Below are 17793 nucleotides of genomic sequence, written 5' to 3' on the forward strand. Positions count from 1 at the left end.
CTCTGCTGATTTGGATTAGGGAGGCCAGGAGCAACAAACTTCCTCTCAGCGGAGATATCGTTGCGATGAAAGCCCGAACGCTTGCAGCAATGTTGGGGATCGATGACTTCGTTTCGTCAGATGGATGGCTGATGCGCTTTAAAGATCGCCATGACCTGGTTTTCAAGAGCGTGTGTGGTGAAAAGGCGTCCGTTAACCAGGAAACATGCGCCACGTGGAAGGACGAAAAGCTGCGTGAATATCTCGCCGAATACAGACCGAAAGACATCTTGAATGCAGATGAGACTGCACTCTTCTATCGGCTTCTACCAGAGAAGACCCTGACATTCAAGGACAACGACTGTGCTGGGGGCAAACGCAGCAAGGAGAGAGTGTTGGTGCTGATCGCGGCAAACACGACTGGCACGGAACGATGTCGGTTACTTGTGATCGGGAAAGCCGCGAAGCCGAGATGTTTTAAAGGCGTGAAGACGCTGCCTGTGGACTATGAGGCGAACAAAAAGCGTGGATGACGGCCGAAATCTTCAAGAGCTGGATAAGCAAATTGGACCGCAAGTTTGCTGCTTCGAACCGCAAGGTGTTGTTCCTTGTCGATCACTGCAGTGCTCACGTGAATGTGCCAGCCTTGAGTGCAATACGCCTCGCATTTTTGCCTGCCAACACAACAGCTGTTTTGCAGCCAATGGACGAAGGCATCATCAAGAATGTTAAAGTCCTGTACAAGCAGCACCTCCTCGAGCGCATGATTTTGTGTATGGATAGCTCCACAAAGTACGAGGTGAGCCTGCTTAGTGCCATCCACATGTTGGCGCGAGCATGAGATCGTGTGAAGCAAGAAACAATCGCAAACTGCTTCAGGGCTTGCGGTTTTGTGGCAGCTTCTTCGGAGGATGCCTCTGAAATTTCAGCGGAGGAAGCGTCAACAAGCGAGCTTGACGGCACTGATTTTGGTGATGCTCTCGGGGACGTCAATTTTGAAGATTACGTCGCCGTAGACAAGGCGGTCGAAACGTGCGATGCGCTGACGGATAGCGAAATTGTAGAGATTATTCGGCCCCAGGAAGCGACCGAGGAAGGCGACGATGACGTTGAAGGCGAGCCGCAACCTAAGGCTGCCGATGTAGCTGCGGGCCTTGCTCTTGCGGAGCGCTTCTTTGCCGCTGAAGGTAACGCGGAAGAAGCGTTCCGCCACATCTACAGCCTGCAGAACTTGCTTTCAGCAGCGCGATTCGGCAAGAAGAAGCAAAGCAAGATGACAGACTATTTTTCTTAGAGAAAATACTCAATTTTGCCACAAATAAAGTGCTGTTTTTTGGGTTTTGTGCTTAATTGGAAGTTCGTTTAATTCGAAGTTTTTTGCGGTCCCCGTGAACTTCTTACTAACGGGAGTCAACTGTATCGCATGTGGAAGGGTAAAAAAAAATAGAGCATACCTGATGGCGCATTTCATAGCGAAAATTCATTAGTAGCTGGCATGGTCACTGGACTACTCGTCTTCACTTGTGCCATTGTCCTCACTAGTGACGCCATAGTCATCGCTGCTACTGTCCCACAGCACGTCATCGCCCAGCGAAATTCCACATTTGGCAAACTACCACACCACCACATCTTGTGGAACAGCAGCCCATGCTGAATGCACCCAACCACACGCAGCCGTCAAGGAGGCTCTTTTGACAGCTCCGGTTGTCGTAAGTTCGCAGTCTGCCGCCAGCCACTTGTACTCTTGGCGGAGCAGGTCCTTAAGGGGAGACACGGCTCTTTAGGACCGAAAATCGGTCAAAAAGCCCGATTTTCAATCTTTTCATTTTTGGATTCATGGCATAATTCTGCACCTTTGAGCAAATTTCCATTTAAATCTTATGCGTAATTGCGCCGTAATGTCGATTTAAAATAGTGTAGTTTCTAAAAGCGCCCTTTAAATTGTGGACAAACAGCGCTAGTTACGACCGCGCGCCGCGCAAAAACGAAAAGCCGCACCTATGCCATCTTGGTCTTGTTTGAAAGCTCGCGCGTCTGGCTTCCCTTCCTCTCTCGGCCAGCCACCATGTGCCAGCCGCAGTAAAATAAAACAAGCGCAAAGTTTTCTTCAACGCGCGTTCTTATTGGTCGGGAAAAGCACGTGACCCGAATGGCACCATCTGATAGGCTTACGCCGGTTGCCCTGGCATGAGCACTGCACATGCCGCCATTTTGAGCGAGTCCTCGGTACTGCACGGAACTATGCCAGGGGGACCGAAGAAGCACCATTCGGTGTATATGTTCGGCCGGAGACGAAGGAAAACGAAAAAGAAAGTAGGGGAATCGTCTTCTTTTCCGTCTGATGCCAGCGACCGACGAGGAGCAAGTGCCGACGAGCAGCCGCATGATAGCCGCGGAGAAGCAAACAATGCATCGCTGGACGACGCATCGCTGAACCGTGCACCCATCACTTCTGCGGATCGTCAGCCGCCCGATTGTCGTGGAGAAGCAGAAAATACTTCGCTGGACGATGCTTCGCTGGACAGTGCAGCCAACACGCCTGCGGACGCCAGACTCGCCGACCGACGCACGGACGGGCAACCGCCCTGCCGCGGAGAACCAAACAATGCCTCGCTGGAAGTTGCATCGGTGGACAGCGCACCCGACGCGTCTGAAGTGTCCGCCCGAGTGAGAATTGACTCTAAAACTGTCACAGACAGCGACGTAAGGGAGGCAAGCGCTCGTGAAAAGGCTACGCTCGAGCGGCTTGCGTCGACGGCAGCAACGACGCGAAAGATGGAGCCATTCACGGACCTCGGCGGCGCGGCAGCGTCGGTAACAGACGAACGTAAGGCAGCGTTTACTGCCGTCGACATGCGTGCGATAAACTCCCTCCTTGGCTTTTTGCGCTGCCAGACTTGTCAAGGACGCGCGGAGATGGTGACAGGAGATCGCGAGTACGGCCTCGCCGTGAAACTGATGCTGATCTGCGAGAGGTGCGGTGAGGTAGCGACTGAGTGGAGTTCGCGACGGGTACAGGGTGAAAAGAAATGCAACCCGTTTGAAATTAATATCCTTGCCGGGCGTGCGATGCTCGCAACAGGTAACGGCCAGGCAGCCATGAATGACATTTTCGCAGCGATGGGCCTGTCTGGCCGAGGTCTCCACAACAAGACGTTTCAGCAGCATTTGAAAAAAACTCTGAACCCCGGTGCGACGCGTGCAGCTGAGGCTGTTATGGTGCAGTGCGCAGAAAAAGCGGTTGCACTTTACGAAAACTTGTGTTTTGGACACAAAGGAAACATTGCTGTGTGCTTTGATGGCACCTGGATGACGCGGGGCCATTCTTCGCATATAGGAGTAGGCGCAGTGGCGGAGCTATTTACCGGCTACATCCTGGACTACGTCGTGCTTTCAAACTTTTGTTTGGGCTGTGAAATTGGACCCACACCTGACTCTGAAGAGTATGCTGGGTGGAGGAAATCCCATCAGTGCCAGAAGAACACCGATTGTAAATCTGGCCAAATGGAAGTTGAGGCTGGATTAATCTTGTTCCAGCGTTCTTTAGAACGCAACAAAGTAAAGTACACAACCATGCTGTGCGACGGTGACAGCCGCACTTTTAATGCTATCAAGGATGCAAAGGTGTACGGCTTTGTAGATGTTCAGAAAGAAGACTGCATCAATCATGTACAAAAACGTATGGGTGCAGCGCTTCGAAACCTGCTCCAGAAGCACAAAAGTGAAGGCATGCGGGGACTTGGTGGCAAGGGGAGGCTCACAGCTGACCTCATCAACAGGCTGAGTGCCTATTATGGTCGAGCACTCAAGTCTCATTGTGGTGATGTTGACGCCATGCAGAGAGCGGTAATGGCAACGTACCACCATGTCACGTCAACTGACAGCTGCTCTAACCACAGCCTGTGCCCAAGTGGCAAGGATTCTTGGTGCCGTCATAATGCGGCAACAGCAAAAGGTGAGCCACAACCAAGGCACAAGTATAACTTGCCAGCGGACGTGGCAAAGGCCCTTTTGCCTGTGTATGAGCGCTTGGCAGATGTAAAGCTGCTGAATAGGTGCAAGCGAGGGAGAACCCAAAACTCCAATGAATCGTTCCACTCAGTCATCTGGAGTATGATTTCCAAAGAGCAGCATTTCTCCCTTTTTGCTGTGGAGGCAGCCGTTGCAGAAGCAGTGCTACGCTTCAATACTGGAAATGAATATGCAGCAACAGCCATTCTTCAAGAAATGAATATGAATGTGACAGACTCCGGCTCAAAAAGAGCCAAAGAAAAAGACTTGCGTCGCACCACTGCTTCCAGGAAAAAACGGGCATTGTCACTAGGCCTCCAGACGATGGCAAAAAAGAAGCACCAATCTGGGATGCATCCAGATTATTCCCCAGGTGCATTTTCGTAATTTGAGGTGCTTTCGTTCTCATAAAGGTGCTTGAAACCGTTTTTCTTCATTTTCTCAAAACTACAATTTTGACACACTAGCAGTTTTGGAGTGAACATATTTCTGTTTGTATTTGTGCTAGCACAGTAATTTTTTTTTCCCTGAAAACAGAAACTCTTACTCTCTGTAGTAAGGCTAATTTCACTGCGCATATTGGTCAGTAACATTTTTTTTAAAGTTACTTTGTATAAAGCAGGTGAGGGAACTTTTACTGCAATGGGTTTGGCAACCCCTAGCTTTAGACCTAATTGGCCTAGGAGACTCATTTTTGTTTTACTACATTCCTTAGATGTTAAACATTAATTTGGTATGCTAAATTTTATCACTGCATCAATTGTTTGGGAAATTATCAAACTCCAAATGAAAAACATAATATTGTAAATATTTTGAAAACTGTTTGTTGTATGGAAAAAATAAATGCAGATTTAGAATCAGTGCATAAAACTTAATGAAACATGAAAGTTTCATTGGAATCAATCCACAAATAAAAAAAATTTTTCAAAGAGGGGTGTGCCCCCTTAACTGGCGAAGATCCGGGCTTGTTTCATGACCATGTCGCACTTCACTGGCAGGGACTGATCAAGCATTTCAGCGACGTATGCCGCAAGCTTGGCTTAGAGCTCCAGAAAGCGTCTCGACTTCAACCCATGAAAAATTCTTTGCTTGCTGTCACAGATGAAAATTTTGCTTCGCTGCAGTTGCCACTCTCGCACCACTCGTTAAGAAACATCGAACTTGTGGCCCGCTGCTCAGTGATTTGTTTCTTAGGAGTAAAGGATGGCAGCCCTCTTGAACGCTGCTGTGAATGAACACCAAATGTTTAGTGGGCCTGGAGCACACATGACGACTGAGGAAGCATGGAAGTAGCGTGTAGCCGGCAGTCGAGTCGAACGCGTAAAACTAAGAGCATTCCAAGAGCTACAGGGAAAGAGAAACACGTGAACGGTGTCTGCTCTTCCATGAACTATCGATACTCCCTGCAAGCGCCGCCATTCTGGGGGTGCCGCCGCAAATGGAAAAGAAGCACTTCCATCAACTATCGACACCCCCCATGAGTTGTGCGTGCTGTAAAACTAAAAAATGTTGAAAAACCCTTCCAAAAAGCAAACAAACACGCGGGATAGCAAAAACTAAAGGTAGGGCCATAGAGAAAACATAAAATTGTAATTACGTTGTAGCTCCCGATATCTCACTGGTCTCGCTTTTTTGGCGGTGCCATGTTTTAGTTTTGGCTGTAAGTCGACCCCCTCCACTTCAGATTTTCAAATTTAAAAAAGTAAGTAGACTTACAATCGTGTAAATACAGTACTTGAATGTCCCGGAGCAGCCTCTAAGCCTGCATTTACCTCAATTTCTTGAATACTAAGGCTCTATTCGCGATAATACTCACGCCTTAGAGATTCTTGAGCACTAATCTATCACTTTAGCTTGACTTGATATTCGCCTTTAGTGTCCCTTTATAGAATGAAATATGGCATTCCTGTAGCTCTTTCAAAACAGCGCCAGGTTCCGATCACTTGTCACTTCAAAACTGCAAGCGTAGCCACCAGTTTCTATTCGAGAGCTTGTGATATATTTTACTACCAGTGGGACTAGACTATTCTGCACAACCAGTGGGACTAGACTATTCTGCACATGAGAGCAAAGCATTCTAGTTGGTTGGAAACGTAAACTTTGGAAATTACTGCAGCACGCTACCATTCTGTGAAGGATGTCAGCATTATGACTGTGTGTCAGGCACATAAGAGCCGTAAAATTACATTATCTATGTCACTTCGGGCGGAAAAAAAAAAAAAAGAAAGCGATGTTCGAAAGGTAGAAGGTCACCACCAACATTCATCAGCAATCAGCAACGCATAAATGATGTGCCACCGAACCGTGATCTCCTGATAATGGCATAGTAACCGCCGATCCTTTGCAGCATTGCGTGGCAGCATCATTCTCGCCGACTTGGGCCACATCGAGAGGAACGCTTGAGCGGCCATTGTTCCCATAGTGGAAAGATGGATGGTCATTCCAAATTGTCGAGACAGGCATAATGCACACAGTGACACACCAAGAATTGTGCAAAAGACGAGAGTGATGCTGTCGCGGCACCCGCTCGATGCCTTGAAAACACATGGCCTTCTTTGCAGCTTCCGAAATGGTGCGAGGCGGTAGCTCGCTCATCTCGCAGGCAGTATCATCATCGCTGCTGGACTAGAGCAGCGTGCACACTCCTGTGCACTGCCGTGCACCCAATTTGGTTGTGCGTCCGTGCTTCGGCAATTTGTGTGTGCCTTCTTTCTACTGCGACCATGTTCGAAGCGTTTGTTGTACCAGTATGGCAATTTAGAAGATGTTCATTATATCCGGAAACAGTTTCCATTGGGGAGGGTTGGAAAATCATAAATGGACTGAAATGTGGCGGTTATAACAGATAGATCGTTATATCTGGAATAGTTATAAGCGGGTTCGACTGTCCTACCTATCTAGTCTGTGTGAGTGCCGAACAACAAATGTATTGGTCACCTTTCAAATGAGAAGCAGGCTTTCACAATGAGCAGAAAAGTTGCTAAGAGTGTTAAGAGTGAAAATGAGTGCAGTTGAACTTACGCGGCAGCCTTTGTCACCTCTGGAGGGGGCGAGGAAAGCACCACAGCAGGCTCGTCCTTCCAGTAGCTTTCTGAAGCTGTGCCACCAGGAGCAGTGCTGCCAGTGGCGGCTGGAGCAACTTCTTCGGGAGGAGGGCTGGTGTTGGCACGGTGGCCATCGCGTGACTTGCGCTTTTTCTTGGAGCCACGGTGCCGCTCAGCTTTGCTTTCCTGCAATGGTACAGCACCCAAATTCAAAGTACAGTCGAACCTGACTATATCGAACCCGTTTATATCAAATTATTGGATACTATATCGAACAATTTCTGGACACGGTATAGTTACAATAAGTGTATATTGCAAAAATTACGCTTACATCGAACAAAAATAGCAGCGACTCCCAATATATCGAACGTCAAGTGGCGGGAAGTGCCCCCGGAAGTTGGCTTTCCCTCGCGGTGGCGGGAAAATCCGGCGGCACGGCTCCAGTAAACCGTTCTCCCTACCATGACCACGCTGGCTCAGATGAGCCGTCGACACCCTCCTGTAAAAAATTATCCTGGCCCGCCCGCAGCGCTTGCTCAGACAGCCAATCAGAGGCTCAGACAGCCAATCAGAGGCTCTTGTGCCCTCGTCGTGCAAGATGGCGAAAGTGCAAGTTGTCTCGCTGCTTTTCTGGTTCATTGTGTGTGTGCCTTGTGGGCCTTCACCCGCAGTGCTGCCGTGATGAAGCGGCACAATTGGCCTTTCGTCGTGAAGCTGGAAATCATAAATCGGGTCGAAAGCGGTGAGAAGTTTGATGGTCCCACAGCGTACAAGATTCCGAGAAGCACCCTCAGCACGATCTTGAAGAATAAAGGGGAGATTAGGGCTAAAACGGCCAAACTCGAGACCCGGTGCCCGCGGCGCCTGACGCGTACGCACGGCCGTGTACGAGTGGTTCATCCGAAAAAGCTTCAGCCATGCCGACTTCCGCGTGCTCGTTGATGATTGTAAATTCTGATGAATGCGACAAAGCCATTGTCGGTGTTGCCGAAGTTTGGAGCAAGCTGTCAGAATTTCCGGAAGCTGTTGATGAATCAATGGTGGACGAGTTTGTGAGCGCTAATGATGGTGTCATGACCACGGGAGAGCCCGAAAACAAGACTACGTTGCCAACATCGAACCGAGCACAAGTGAAAGCGGGCACAATGAGGAAAGCAACGACGGTCCTTGGCCTACATCCTCCGAAGTGATTGGTGTGCTCGCACTAGTCGGATACTTCTGCACGAATGCAGGAAGTTGTTGCCTCAGCTGCTCCAACTCCATAGACAATGTGAAAAAGTGCGCACGTCACAGGCAGTGAAATTGCCCAAGCAGAAGAAAATACACGACTATTTCGTGCAAAACTAAGCTAGTTCCATCAATAAAGTGATTATATAAATGGTATGTGCTTTTATGAAATCCAATTATTTCGCAGGCTTATATAGAATTATGCTCTATATTGAACTGATAGGAGTCTTCTTTTGTGAGTTCGATATAGCCGGATTCGACTGTATTACTGTATATAGCGTATATAGCCACATAGTGCATGCCCTTTTTTTCCCCAATATACCAAAGCAAAGTTGGGGGTGCGTTCATTGTGCGGGGTAAATTTTAAGGACAATTTCGAAACAGCAAAAACTGAAAATCAAGACGGTAATGATGTGGAACATGCATAAGATAACTTATCTTTGCAGTAAAAATACATGTACAGTAAAACCTCGTTAAACCGTACCCGCTTAAACAGTAGTTTCGTTTTAAAAGTAGTAAAGTCAAATCCCCGGCTCAGCGGCCATTGAACATAATGTGTTTCGTATCCGCATAAACCGTACCAGCTTACTGCGTACGCATCGGTTAAAACGTAGCGTTTGAACTTTTCGTCACGCAAACACGGCGCTGCGCCGTCTCCATCGGGCGGCCCGGTAGAACAACACGCCTCAGAGATCGGAACGGCCTCCAAGCGCCCTGTGCGTTTGCGCGTGAAGCCACATCAACATCATTTCGACGCGGTGCCAGAGAGCGTTATGGCGTCGTGCAAGCGAGGACTCGCGTCGTTCCGAAGCTTGGATAAAAAAGACGCCGGGTGCTCAGCATAGAAGAAAAATTAGACATCGTCCGTGCTATCGAATGTGACACGAAGAAGTCGGCGCTGACACGCAGCAGGGATCTGCTCTTGACTACAGTGTGTGGCATTTGGAATGCGAAGAAGTTGCTCGGCAGCGCTGCTGCGACCGCGAAGATATGTCGGCTACGAGGTTCGACTTTTCGCCATCGTTGCCTCTGTTGTTGCCAAAGTGTCGACTAGCGACAGTGACGAGGACGACACGGAAAGCGATAGCACGGGCGATTCAGGCCCGACAGTGGCATAAGCTGCGCGTTGCGTCAGCCTCATGAATGCAATCGTCGCGACGACAATAGGGTCGCGATAACGTAACTCTATTCCAAATGAAAATTATTCCAAACTCCGGCACCCGTAATGAAAAAGGCGCCCCCGGGACTTCTGCAGCACTATTGCGCACGTGCACGGTGAATACGTAACGCCAACGAGGAATCTGCCATGCGAGTGTTTGCCGAGAAGAGGGGGCTGGCTGAAAAGCTGGCACGCAGCTTCAGTAAGTTTGAGGCCGCTGTCGTCGGCGTGCTAGGCCGCCGCGGCATCAAACGAAAATAACGCTTTTGTCGTGCGGAGTGAATAAATACTGCATGTTTTTTCCCCTTTCATTGCACTCTCTCTGAGTTCCGTTTTCGACAGGTAAGTGGGCGATCTCATGCTATTCGGTTAAACAGTACTACCGTTTAGTACGTACCTTTCCCAAGCTCCGGCCAACTACGGTTTAACGAGGTTTCACTGTATACCATTTGCAAACCACAACTTCACTCCGCATCGGAACCACCAGACCTGCCGTTCAGGTCGCTGGCCGCTTCATCCGCATCGTACATCTACCATAGAATGAAGAACCAACATGTCAGCCGCGCATAGTCGGTACGGCCTAGGCTAATTGCGTGTGGTGAAACTGAATGTGCGGTCTAAACAGCTATCTCAAATCGCACCCCAGCTGCTTCCGGCCGTATGCCATTAGCGCAAGCACCACACTGAAGCGCACAGCTGATTTGACAAGCACGCTGTGTGTCTCTCTTTCTTTGACTGTCCTGCTCCTCGGCATGTCAAAGTTTATTGGTGTCTGCTCAGCATTTCCATTTTGTGAGCAGATAAACTATGTCCTGCAGCAGGTGCATAACTTGACTTAAGGCCCATCACACACACTGAAATCCAAGGCTGCATAGACACCCAAAGCAAGCCACAGCCACACGAGTTCGACACTACTCCCATCTATGACCTCTATGCCAATCAAATGCCAGCTGCCCTCTCCTGTGCGCCGCGCCCAGCCGCGCGCTCTGTTAAGTCAGCGTAAAGTACGTAAGCTGCGTATGTTGCAGAGAGCCAGTTGCGTTTTTTTCTTTCTCGAATCTCCGAGATGCCTTTGCGCCGACAATGGCGGAAAGGATGCGTTAAGAATTAAGTGCACTTGCTTTAGACACATGCGCGAGAGTTAAAAGATTATAGTCTCTCCGAAAAACTACAGCATGGCCGTTTAATTGTGGGACTGCACAGTAGCAAAGTTGGGGGTGCACTCATTACGCGAGTAAATACAGTAAAATCATTTCAACCAATGCACATACATTCAATGCAATATTATTTGGAAAAAAAACAAAACAAAGAAAAGATGCTTCTCAAATCAAAGTAACAAACAAAGGCAGGTGGTACGGCCACAATAAGAACTGCACTGGCATGAACGCAAAAAGTATTCAGGCTTGAAGCAAATGGGACAAGGTCAACCTAAGGGTAAAGGTAAATAACAGGGCAAAGCTAAGTAAAAAAAATCAAACAATGAGACCAGAGCCTGGAAATGGGATACAACAGGATCTCAACACAGTGTTACAAGATGATCTCAAGCAAGACCAGTACACAAGTTTGACACAAGAAGAGCTTCAATACAAACCTTGCGGTCCTTGCGAGATCTTCTCGAGCGGTGGTGCCTGCGACTGTGGCGCTTGTAACCGCTGGATGATGAGGAACGTGATGATGCTCCTGATGAGGAAGATGATGACCAGGACGACGAAGAGGAACTACGATGGCGCCGCCGTTTCTTGTGCCTGCGTGAGAAAATAGATTTATGCCTATAACGGAAGCATTTCCATTAAACTAACACTTTTTTAAACACAGAAGCAGCCAGGCAAAAAGGAGGTGCACCAGCATTGTACTTTCAAGACATGCAGAGCTTGCCTTGCATACGGAATGCAAGCTGAGCGCATCAAGCAAACACGAATTACTGTATTTACTTGAATCTAACGCATACTTTTTTCCCAATAAAACGGGCCCGAAAATTGTGTGCGCATTAGAATTGAGTACAACCATAAATCTGCGTTACCACATTGCAATGGGTGCAGCCGCAACGCCGTCGGCGTGAGTGAGGAAATCCAACTTCTGCTGTGTTGCTGGCGTTGAAGCAAGAACTCGAAGTTTTTTTTAGCATTAATCTCCCTCTGCAGCAAATTCGCACGCTGCAACATTGCAGTGCCACGCCGAACGCGGCCGCTGTCGGGAACACTTTCACTTGTTGGTGAGCTGGCTAAGCCTGCTTCGGCATCGTCTGTGGCTTCAGCAGCACTTGTGGTTCGTGGTGGACTATTCTCAATGCTCTCCAAAGGAATGGAATGCTTTTGAAAGTTATAAGCTGATCACTTCTTTCTTTTTCGCCGAAGTTGTGCCTCGTGGCGAACTTCCTCGGTGGATCGGACATCACTGCACACATGTCACAAACCTACGAGGTCACGCACCCTAGTCAACAAATGGGATTGCGCATTTGGACTTTTTTCTTCCCGGATTTGAACGTCACTGGCGAGCCGGCGGAGTCACTTTTGGTGGGAAATTGAAGGAAGACTCCTCTTTCCAAAAGACCAAGATGGCTGCGATCGTGAGCGTGGAATCCACCTCAGTCATGCCATGAATTGATATTGCAGGCAAAATACTCCTCCGTGAGATTTGAAACTTGGTGAGTTAAAGGAACAGTAGCTGTAGGTATTGAAAATGTTATTTTCAAAAAATCGATTTATTTCGCGATTTTTTAGCCTCAAGACAAGTGTCCTTAAGGAAGTGGGTCCTAAAAATTTTTTTGATGATTCGTCTTGCTAAACCAAAAACTAAATGCATGACACCATTGCTAAAGACCTACTGTAGGGGGTGATGCTATTTTTATTCATTTGGAAGCATTTTGCGGACAAGAAAATAATCTTGCATTTATTATAAACATTTTTTTCTAATTAGCAGCGATTACTATACCTGAATGTAATTTTCATGACTGTGCAAGAGTAATAAAAATAGCATCACCCCCCAGATCATTTCAATACGAATAAGATGATACCACCCTTGTCATTTTTGGCCAAGAACAACCCAGAAAAAACACCCGTAAGGCAGAGTACAGTGTGCAAAAACATCGAACTGAAATAAACGCATTTAAAGTTTCAAACAAATGCAGCTTTTGCTGAAGTGAATCTACAGCAATACAAATGGCACCATTTTGAAGCTCTATGTTTTGTAAGAATGGCCATAATAAATGTTCGACTGCACACTCTCAAAATAATGGCACACTGGCCACTGAACTAGCCCAAGAAACTTTATTAGGCACCATGTCTACAAAGAGCATGGTGCCTGGGTTTCAAACCGAAGTGTAGAACTCTGTGTGGGCATGAATATAGTTCCAGTGTTGTACATGCAGGCTGCCTGATTGATAGCAGTCTCCATTATAATCAGTGAGGCTTTTTTTTTTTTTTTTTTTTTCATTTGGTAGAATTGACCATGTTACTGAATGAAGGCTCTGAGTGTAAGTAGCCTTCCAAGTCATCTTCACCTGACAGTGGCTGTGGAGCTTAGGATCAGAGAGCCAGTGATAGATATGCAGCTGCTAGGTGCTTTCCAGAATTTTACTTTTGTATGATGCCTCGATCACTTCTGCAGCCAGGTGTGTGCCAGCCCAAGGGGCCTAGTGCACAGAGCTCATGATGAGGTTCTCTTTATGAAGGGGTGGTATGATAGATATTGTTACGAGCTATCGTGACATTATGATAATAGAGTGAACGCGCAATGTGCTTGGTTGCGAGTCCGAAGTGCCGATGTGCGAAATGCATAGCTGCAGATACAAGGAGCGGACCCTCGATGCGCTTATTCGCGCAGTCCGAGGTGCCGACGCGTGAAATGCCTAGCCGCGGGCTCGGGGAGTCGACACTCGACACGCTCATTCCCGCAGTCCTACGTACCGACGCGAGAAATTCCTAGCCGCGGGCTCGAGGAGTCGACCCTCGATGCGCTTGTTCGCGCAGTCGGAGGCGCCGATGCACAACATCATTAGGTGACGGTCCGAGAAGTCCGCGCGAGATGTGCATGATCGCCGAGTCGGAGACTCCCTATGCGCGAAATGTTTAGCCGCATTTCCGAGGATTGCGTGCGCGATACGAATTTGTCACGAATTCGAAACACCGAGTGCTGAAAGGCTTAGCCGCATGTCCAAGGATTCCGCGCGTGAATCTTGGTCGCGAAGTCCGCGTCGCCGATGCTCGGAATGCTTAGCCGCGAGTCTGAAACGCCCACAAGCATAGGGATCGGCCACGCTACTGCGACGTCCGCGTAGCGCCCGTTTTGACACGTCGAGATTACCGAGAGTGGAGACATCAAACTCGCAAGGTGAAAAGAGCCGAGCAGACGACGCGAGCGCCGGACCAATGGCGAACCGGGCTGGAGTCACGTGGCGGGCGCGGCCAATCGCAGACTCCGGCACGACCTTCAATCATTTGCTTTTTGTGTGCTTGTTTCTGTATGGAAGAGATCACTGAAGCGGCAAATTCGAAGACGGAGAAATGCGCTTTCCAACGAGACCAAGATGGCGGCGCTCGGTCGCGCCGTTCCGGAGATATTGTGGCATGAAAAACGCTGTTCTTTCTTGATTTCCGCAAGATTTTTCGCCACCTTGGCTAATAAAACGAATTTTTTTGAGCACTTCTTGGTGGTTTACAGGGATGATATTTGGTTATCAGATAGAAAAAGGGTTAGAGAAACTGAAAATGTGATTTTCAAAAAATCGATTTTTTGGCCATTTTTCGCGATGTAAAACCCGCGTCCCCCCTTAAGCGAATACACACATATTGCAGCAGTCTGCCGTTGCAGCTTGGCATAGCGCAACTTGAGCAGCGCATTGAACCGGCGTCTGCCTTCTCGTGCACAATGCATATATTTGGCACAGCGCTTTTGCTTCCCTGGCGACGGAAGGCATGCTACAAAGCTTCCCATGCACGAAATTCTCAAAAATTTCCCCCGCAGCACAGCTGAGACGACCAGGTATACCGCGGAGCCATGCAGTCACCAGCAGGGCATCACATTTTATATGACCTAACCCTAAATGCGCGGCATAGAGGGCTCTGTTGACCGGCGTTTCCACAGCACCCCCTACTACATGGGCAGCCCATCGGATCTACCGTAATTGATGCTTCTTCGCGTTTCAGGCGAAACTGTGGCTTTTTTTAATTTATCGCAACCTTAATTTATTGGGAGTAAATCATTGTCTTTCCAAATGAGAGAAAGTTGTACTTCTGTATGAAAGCATGACGTGTGCAGCACTACAAAGGTTTTTTCTTTCTTTAGGTCACGGCAAATGGGTGCGGGTTGCAGTTGAGGGCAGCGTCTTCTTTTTTTCGTCACAGAAAAGGGTGCGTGTTAAAATCGAGGGCACATTAGAACCGAGTAAATTTGGTATCAGCAAACCTCGTCCAGTGCAGTTGTATTTTTCCTGCAGCCCTCAGAACAATTTGAGCTCTTCGTCGGCTATGTTGCGCCAACCATACGAGTTGGCGCAAGAAGACTGCTGAAAAGTAAAGTTGCAAAAATATTTTTGTTCTGTTGCGTGGTCAGCCATCTATTTCAACTGTGGGACGAGTGAAGGCTTAAAGTCATGTTCAACAGAACGGAAAGCATGGCAAATTGGAGAGCTCCGTTCGAGTGAGAATTACTTTGAAATACAGTGTGTTGAGCTGAAATGTGGTTAATAAAGAAAGCTGATCTGACAGCTGTAAATGTTTTTCTAATAAATTATCCCTTTTACAAAATTTTTCACTCGGTTATGTGATGAACAGGATCATTTGCACATGAGGAAAAAAGAAAGTGTCCTTTTGTAAGTTGTCTGTTTCTCTCTTTTTTTACCATTTGATGCAGTTTGGGCAACACTTGCTCCACATGAATTATTGTGCTGCGAAAGATGCACTGGAAAAAGAGGAAAAAGAGCACAGCGTCCTGTCCTCTTCTGTCCTTGTGCATTTTGCACAGCACATCGATAATTCAAGTATGAACCAACTAGTCGATAAGAAAGTATTATTGCTATGCAGTTCTGCCGCATAGCATAGGGTTTGTAAGAGCACCTACTTTTTTTCCACTTCATCCTTAAGCAGAAGACGCAGCTTCTCCCGGGTGTCCTTTGTGGGCTTACTCATCTCCCCTTGAAGTTCGGCAAGCAGCGATGCCTGGCTTGAAAGTGACCGGGTGTCTTGGGGCACCAAAGGCTCCTGTGTAGACAAGGACGATGCCGTCTCTAAAACAGTGCAGTGTGGAGGCTGCACTACTCAACCAACTCCAGCCTTGCCTGCAGTTAGGTGCACATACTAAATGCACATACAGTCGATCCCGGATCTATAGACCTCGAAGGGGACTGCTAAATAGTTTGATATATCGATAATTCGAAATATAAAATATGCCCATCTTACGGTTATCCGAGATCTGTGCACATCTCAGGCAGTTTCAGAGACTGCAAAAAGCGGGAACTTAACCGATTTGCTTTTACAAGGTTGCTTTGCACACACAAAAGTTGATTTTTTTTCTTATGAACATTGCAAATCGCTCGCGCTTCACAACGCTAAGCCTTAAGGCTGCGTCGCCCAGACGCAAGACCACGGTGTGCTGTGCACTTGTCGAAGTGCCTGTTGGCCGTTTTTATTCAAGATAAGGTAGAAATGGACATTGTGGAAGCAAACTAGCCTCTATGGATACGCGCTGTGTCGCCATCAGCACACTTGTACTGTGAATACCGCATGATGTGCCTGGCAGCATGGTCATTACAACACACCTTGAACGGTCAATTGTCATACGTGGATAACAAGTCAGGCGGACTGTGGTGTCAGGTTCTACAATCGTGTTCCTGTTCAAACCAGTCGTCCTCACTTCTCGGCTGCCCTAAAAAAAGTCAGTGCATCTTCTTACGTGGTACTAAGCGTTCTAACACCTCGCGGCCAATACGTCCCTTCGTCGGCAGCCCTTCCCTTTCAGCCCTTATGTCGGTGACTGTCAACACCACATACATGATGTTAGTTTTTAATGTACGGCTGTCAGCTTGCAGAACATCTCAGTCCATTCCCACTCACATGTAACTGTACGAGCACGAATGAAATGCGTGCAGCGCGGACCCGTGAATCGCACAGCGACAAGTGTTGCATGCCGCTGCTGCATTGGCAGGGGGTGGTGCTTCTACAAATTGCAGATGTAGTGTGCAGTGGTTTTGTTATATTGAAACTGCAATATAAAGACCTGTCCAAGTGGACGTTAGGGTTGGATTCGTTTTGGCAGCTCGCGGAATCCTGAAATGCCATTTGCAGAAAGCCTTTGTATACAAGACAAACCCAACGGCGCAGCACCTCAGTTCGGCATCCCATGCCTGGAATCATTGAGATTAAATTATGGGGTTTTACGTGCCAAAACCACTTTCTGATTATGAGGCACGCTGTAGTGGAGGACTCCAGAAATTTCGACCACCTGGGGTTCTTTTTAACGTGCACCTAAATCTAAGTACACAGGTGTTTTTGCATTTCGCCTTCATCGAAGTGCGGCCGCCGTAGCAGGAATTTGATCCCGTGACCTTGTGCTCAGCAGCCCAACACCATAGCCACGGAGCAACTACGGCGGGTTATTGAGATTAAACAACCGATGTTATTTTGTGGAATGTGTACCAAGCCAGGAAGCATTTTGCGTTCTTGATGCAGAGTGGCGATCTGCTCTTGCCGATAACCAACAGCCGCAGTTTACACGAGTCATTTATATGCGAGAAAAACTGAAAGCACCTTGCTCATTTTTTTTTCCATCTCTGATCGGTTTCAATCTCTTGTTCGGCAGAATCTGCCAAAAATGTGCCATTTCAATTTTGTTGGCATTAAACGTTTCCAGCGACGAAAGTGATCAGATCTCCGTTAGGGGAAATGCACTTGCAAGGGGCGCCACGTGGCACAGCGTACAATATATCGGATGTGGTAGTGAATAGGAGTTCGATATAGAGCTGGGCAGGTATGCAACGCATAGGTTAGATAACAGGAGGACCATTAGGGTTACAGATTGGGTGCAGAGAGAAGGGAAACGCAGTCGGGGATGGCAAAAGACTAGGTGGAGTGATGAAATTAGGAAATCTGCAGGCACAAGTTGGAATCGGTTGGCACAGCACAGGGGTAAATGGAGATCAGAGGGAGAGGCCTTCATCCTGCAGTGGACCTAAAGGGGCCCTGAACCACCCCTCGGGCTTGGTGAAATAATGTAGTCTGCGGGTAGCATGCGCTGTTGTGAACATCTCAGCCAAGTTCTGCTGTTGTACGCGGTCTGTGAAGCTCGCAAGCGGAGCGCGAAGCCATCTTTTTCTCCAACGCTCTCCTTTCAAAAACCCCATGCTCCTCGCTTTTTGTGTGCTCTATTTCGTCATAAAGC

At 48.0% G+C, this 17793-nt stretch overlaps 1 protein-coding gene across 11 annotated transcripts in view; it reads right to left on the minus strand.

The window, feature by feature from the left end:
• Window positions 1-17793, minus strand: part of LOC142571381 (uncharacterized) — a 98194-nt gene that overhangs the window by 13206 nt on the left and 67195 nt on the right. For all 11 annotated transcript variants that reach the window (XM_075679685.1, XM_075679683.1, XM_075679681.1 and 8 more), the window contains 3 exons: window positions 15478-15617; window positions 11012-11165; window positions 7012-7220 (listed from right to left, as the gene is read on the minus strand). In XM_075679685.1, the coding sequence (XP_075535800.1) occupies window positions 7012-7220; window positions 11012-11165; window positions 15478-15617 (503 nt within the window). The remainder of the gene's footprint in view (window positions 1-7011; window positions 7221-11011; window positions 11166-15477; window positions 15618-17793) is intronic.

The sequence above is a fragment of the Dermacentor variabilis genome, chromosome 2 (genome assembly GCF_050947875.1).
Source record: "Dermacentor variabilis isolate Ectoservices chromosome 2, ASM5094787v1, whole genome shotgun sequence".
NCBI lineage: Eukaryota > Metazoa > Arthropoda > Arachnida > Ixodida > Ixodidae > Dermacentor > Dermacentor variabilis.